The sequence below is a fragment of the Mobula birostris genome, chromosome 19 (genome assembly GCF_030028105.1).
Source record: "Mobula birostris isolate sMobBir1 chromosome 19, sMobBir1.hap1, whole genome shotgun sequence".
Lineage (NCBI taxonomy): Eukaryota > Metazoa > Chordata > Chondrichthyes > Myliobatiformes > Myliobatidae > Mobula > Mobula birostris.
The window spans coordinates 59,934,156-59,939,297 of NC_092388.1; the positions used below are offsets into that span (position 1 = coordinate 59,934,156).

The 5,142-nt window shown below is 54.2% G+C and overlaps 1 protein-coding gene across 1 annotated transcript; it reads right to left on the reverse strand.

Moving 5' to 3' along the window:
- Nucleotides 1-817: 817 nt before the first annotated feature.
- LOC140212363 (uncharacterized) lies at nucleotides 818-2,179 on the reverse strand. Its single transcript, XM_072283071.1, has 2 exons — nucleotides 1,993-2,179; nucleotides 818-1,596 (listed from the first exon to the last, which is right to left on the reverse strand). Exons 1-2 carry the CDS (start codon nucleotides 2,177-2,179, stop codon nucleotides 818-820), a joined length of 966 nt encoding a protein of 321 aa, XP_072139172.1.
- Between the last annotated feature and the right edge of the window lie 2,963 nt (nucleotides 2,180-5,142).

The following is a 5,142-nucleotide window of genomic DNA, read 5'->3' on the forward strand; positions in this document are numbered from 1 at the left end:
GAGGCAGATATGATAGGATCTTTTAAGAGATTCCTGGACAGGTACATGGAGCTCAGAAAAATAGAGGGCTATGTGGTAACCCTAGGTAATTTCTGAAGTAAGGACATGTTCCGTACAGCTTTGTGGGTCGAAGGGCCTGTATTGTGCTGTACGTTTTCTATGTCTAAAAGCACTGACATACTACAGAGTTACTTCAAAAATTGATTTGATTAAGTGCAGTAAATGCAGCATTGTTGGATCCATGGCTTTGTACAGGTGGTCCTGGTGGGGTGATCAGCGTGAAGAGGGTTTGGTGAGGGGAGGTCAGTGTGAAGAGGGTTTGGTGAGGGGCGGTCAGTGTGAAGAGGGTTTGCTGAGGGGAGGTCAGTGTGAAGAGGGTTTGCTGAGGGGAGGTCAGTGTGAAGAGCCTTTGGTAACAAGTGATCAGTGTGAAGAGGGTTTAGTGATTTTTAAAAAAATAAAAGCATTTTATTTTTAGAATGCAACTGAAGACTATATACATACATAGGCAGTCAATGCACACAATCATAAAAACAAAAGGCATACATTAAAAGTACCATATGTACATACAATCTCAAAAAACGACATTCTAAGATACAACGCGTAAGCGTACAATTAGACCCGAGAGCCAGACCCTTCAGGAGTCATAAAGACCCATCTCATCTGGTTATCCACGTATCCTGATCACAGCCACCCCCAACACCCGCACCCCACATGTAGGTATTGTGACATCCCAGCGAACCCTGCACTATGAGGAGAGCAGCGCCAGCCCGTGTCAAGCGGGAGAGTCCCAGTGCTGCAAGAGTCTTAGCAGTTTTCACACGAGTCCATGGTAACCAAACACTGTGGGTTCATGCCTCATCTCCCGAACGTCCCAACCAATATTCTTCGAACAGTCCATTACAGGCCGCTGCGTTGAAGGCTGACTGTACTTTAGTCTTTTGGAGTCCCAGGATTCCAAGAGTTGCTCTTCCGTGGAGACAGCCACATCAATGACGACAGCAGCCACACCATTCTTGACAATAAGGTCTGGCTTACAAAATGTCCCTGCTGTCGGAATCCTCGTTTTCTCGAGCACTTCATAGCCCCCCCGGCGGATCGACTTGGCTAACAGGCGGGCAACCCGATTCTGCCTTGCACAACGTGCCAGATGTGTTAATATGGTGCAAGGATTCGGGTGCCCCACATAAGCCACGGCAGTTAATGTCCACACTCCCTGGATGCCCACGACATCGCCGAACCTTAGTTCCCAGGGTGCTGGCACGAAGTTGTAATCCTCTGATGTAGCGACGAGGAAACACCCTGTCGGGTGAATCGATTCCCGAGTCACCTCCATGCATCGTAGATATCTGCAGTACAGGTTGGCTGCGAGTACAGACCGCCAAGCCACCACCGCTTCGCGCTTGGAGCCGACCGGATTCCCCATGATGGTACCAGGGATAGTAAACTGCTGATGGTCTTCGCAAACTCTGGCAGGCAAACCATCGCAATGGAGCACTGGACAGGAGGAGGATGGCGGCTTCTCCATATGCCTGGTCTTTTGAATGGGGATAGAGGCAGCGAAAGATGGAACCCCCAATCCACTGTCCTTGAAACCTGCATGGAGAAAAGCCACTGGTGTATCACAGGGGAGCCTTAACCACGATTGGATGGCAGCACGCGTCATTTTGTCAAGGGCCTTCAGGGTGTTTCTATGGGCCCTCCCAAAGACAAGACTGTGCACCAGCTTTAGAATGAGGTGCGTGCGAAGGATTGTCAGCCGTTGGTGAGGCTTCAGTGGGGCTCTGCTAACATTATCCAAACCCCGCATCAGGGCCTCAGGATGATTTACCGGCCGGCGCCCCCGCCAGTCAAATTGGACTCCAAGATATCGAAGTTCATCCGTAGGGCCCAAAGATCTGATTCGCCCATCACTGAGCTCGACACCACCCTCGTCCAACGCAGTAAACTTCAGCTTACGATTGCCTTTAATGATGAGAGCAGAGGACTTACCCATGTTGATGCGCACGCCGGCCAATTGCAATGCGGCATCACTACACGCCAACTTCTGCTGCAACGTCGCCGTGGACTCGGAGAAGATGATGAGATTGTCCACGTAGGCAATCGCGTCCACGGTTCGATCTGCAAAGGGGATGCCAGTTGTGGGGTCAGCCAAGGCTACCACCTCATCCACCACCATGATGAATAACAATGGAGAGAGGGGATCACCCTGACGTACCCCACGCCTAGCAGGGTTGGAAATGTCCCCCAGTTGAGTGGTCGCCCCGGTATAAATAGATCAAATGTACCTTACCAATGGCGATGGCGTTCCGAACGCTTGGGCGGAACGAAGGATGGTGTCAGTGGATACAGAGTCAAAGGCCTTGGGTACGTCAATACTGTACTGGCCATCGCCGCATCAAGGTGTCGCTTCAACACACAGTCCAGCAGGTTGACAGCCTCGAACGTACCGTCCCTTTGCAGGAAGCCGAACTGCATCGAGGGGAGCTCCAACACAGCGGACCAGCGAGACGCCAGGATTCGGTGGAATACCCTGAGAACAACTGAAGAAATATTAATGGGACGGAAATCGGAAGGTGAGGACAGGTCCCCAGAGTGCTTGGGCACCTTGGTGATCCGGGAATGCTTAAAGGGGGAGGGAAGCTCACCCAGACACTAGGTGGAGTTGTAATAGGCCGCCAGGAACGAGGGGGCCATCCGACGAAGGTGGTCTACAGTGATTCTGAAGGGGCCCGCCGCCGCCCCGGATACACCCCCTATAGCAGAAGATACATCCGAAGGCTCGGCGGGCGCAGCAGATCCGAGTTCACCGAGCAGACCTCCCGCACAGGGACTCCTTCAGCCGACAGGATCTTCGACCCCAAGCCGTGTACGTCCCCGGCGGTAGGGCGCGTTCCTGAAGATGCGCCGTCCTCCAGGCCCCAGCGATAACGGGTTGGGCGGCGTCCTTCCGGCGGGAGTGGTACAGTGTCTGAATGTGCGCATATTGGGCCCGCCTGTCCGCCTTGCGTCCCAGCTCACCCGCTTTTAGAGTACAATGACGGGGAGCTGTTGGCCTCCAACGAATGGGAAAGTGCAGACAGGCATGTTCCTCCAGGCGACGGGTGGCTTCGGAATCGGCGATCCCTCCTGCCCGAAGACGCTCCGCTAACACCCGGATCTCACCAGCACCACGACAGGACTGTAGCTGGTGAGCCGCCGCCCAAAGGAGAACGTCCCTCCAACCTGGCTCCTCTTCTGGGCCTGCAGTCACGGTGGGAGATTCCTCTTCGGTCGCCGCGGGACGAGGGCTGGTTATCGGAGGAGTCCAGCCCAAGATGTTCAGCCGCTTCTTGATGGCTTTGGCCGAGCTCCCCGGAACATGCGGCACCAGTTTCCTCAGAAGCTCGGCAAGTCCCAGCGCACCAGCAGCACGAGTAAGTCCCAGATCTTCGGCAGCTCCTCCAACCGACAGATGTTATGTTCGACGGGGGTGCTGACGACCTGTGTGCTGGCCCAGGCCGGCTTTCGAGGGGAATGACGCAGCACAGAGCCCGCAAGAGAACAGGCCCTCGCCGCCCCCCGCAGCATCGTGGGTACGCCGGTGATCGGACATGCCGGAGCGCCACCGCAATCGGGACACATGAATCCCACCTGGCTCTCAGGTCTCGGGTCTACCCCCGGGGTTATTTTCATTATTGCGATACAAACCCGAGAAGCGACGGCACGGGAGGTTCACCCGCACCGAAGTGGTCTGGATCTTAGCTCAAGGGGTCTTACGACCCCATATCTCCAGGGTTCGTCACGACTAGGCGCCCAGACCGTGCGAGTGCAAAAAGTCCGCACCCGCTCACCCCGTGAGTGGTCAGTGTGAAGAGGGTTTGGTGAGGGTTCAGTGTGAAGAGGGTTTGGTGAGGGGTGGTCAGTTTGAGGAGGGTTTGGTGAGGGGTGGTCAGTTTGAGGAGGGTTTGGTAAGAGGTGGTCAGTGTGAAAAGGGTTTGGTGAGGGGTGGTCAGTGTGAAGAGGGTTTGGTGAGGGGTGGTCAGTTTGAAGAGGGTTTGGTGAGCGGTGATCAGTGTGAAGAGGGTTTGGTGAGGGGTGGTCAGTGTGAAGAGGGTTTGGTGAGGGGTGGTCAGTGTGAAGAGGGTTTGGTGAGGGGTGGTCAGTTTGAGGGGGGTTTGGTAAGAGGTGGTCAGTGTGAAGAGGGTTTGGTGAGGGGTGGTCAGTTTGAGGAGGGTTTGGTGAGGGGTGGTCAGTGTGAAGAGGGTTTGGCGAGGTGTGGTCAGTGTGAGAAGTGATTGTTGTGGGAGTGATCACCATGAGGAGTGTTAGTGGTCTGAGTGCACAGACTATCTGAACATTTCACTCAATAGGTTGGGTTGTGTCTGTAGAGATAAACAGTCAACGTTTCCTTTCGGCGATCCTGACCAGAATGTGTTTTTCTCTTCCTTACTCTAATGTGCGAGTGACCCCTCTCTTGTAACCAGTCTTGGGTTGAGCGGCAATCAGAAAGCTGCAGGACCCAATGGGCCACTGTAGGTTTTCATGCAGCGGTGGTTGCGGAGAGGGCACCGCGTCTGCACAGTAGCCGATTGTTGCGTGTGGATGGCGGTCAGTCAGAGCAGCCATGGGCTTGGACCTGAGGTGGGGCTACCACGACCTGTCTGTCAGCTGCAGCAGGTTCTGGTGGCTGGAATGGAAATGGGAACAGGCTGCCAGAGCAGGATGGGCACAGCTGGGATAGGGCAGGACAGGGACAGGTGGGGTATATGACTCCAGCAGCTGATGGTAGTACCTGCCTATTGCATCTTGACTTGGCATGGAAACACCAATGCCCTTGAACAGAAAATTCTACAAGAGTTGTGGATACAGCAGTTAATCCTGAGTAAAGCCCTGCCCACCACTGAGCACAGCTACAGACACGTGAAATATTATCACAGGAAGGCAGTGTCCATCATTAGGGACATCCACCATCCAGGACATGCTCTCTTCTCACTACTGCCAGCAGGATGGTGGTGCAGGAGCCTCAGGAATCACACCAACAAGTTTGGGATTAGTTACTACCGCTCAACCATCAGGCTCCTGAACCAGAAGGGATAACTTCACTCATCCCATCACTGAACTGTTCCCACAACCTATGGACTCAATTTCAAGGACTTTTCA

Coding starts and splice junctions, on each gene's coding strand:
- LOC140212363 (XM_072283071.1), bottom strand. CDS start 2,179: ATGGTGGTGGATGAGGTGGTAGCCTTGGCTGACCCCACAACTGGCATC. Junction 1,597..1,992: donor CGGCGTGCGCATCAACATGG/GTAAGTCCTCTG, acceptor TTCTCCATGCAG/GTTTCAAGGACAGTGGATTG.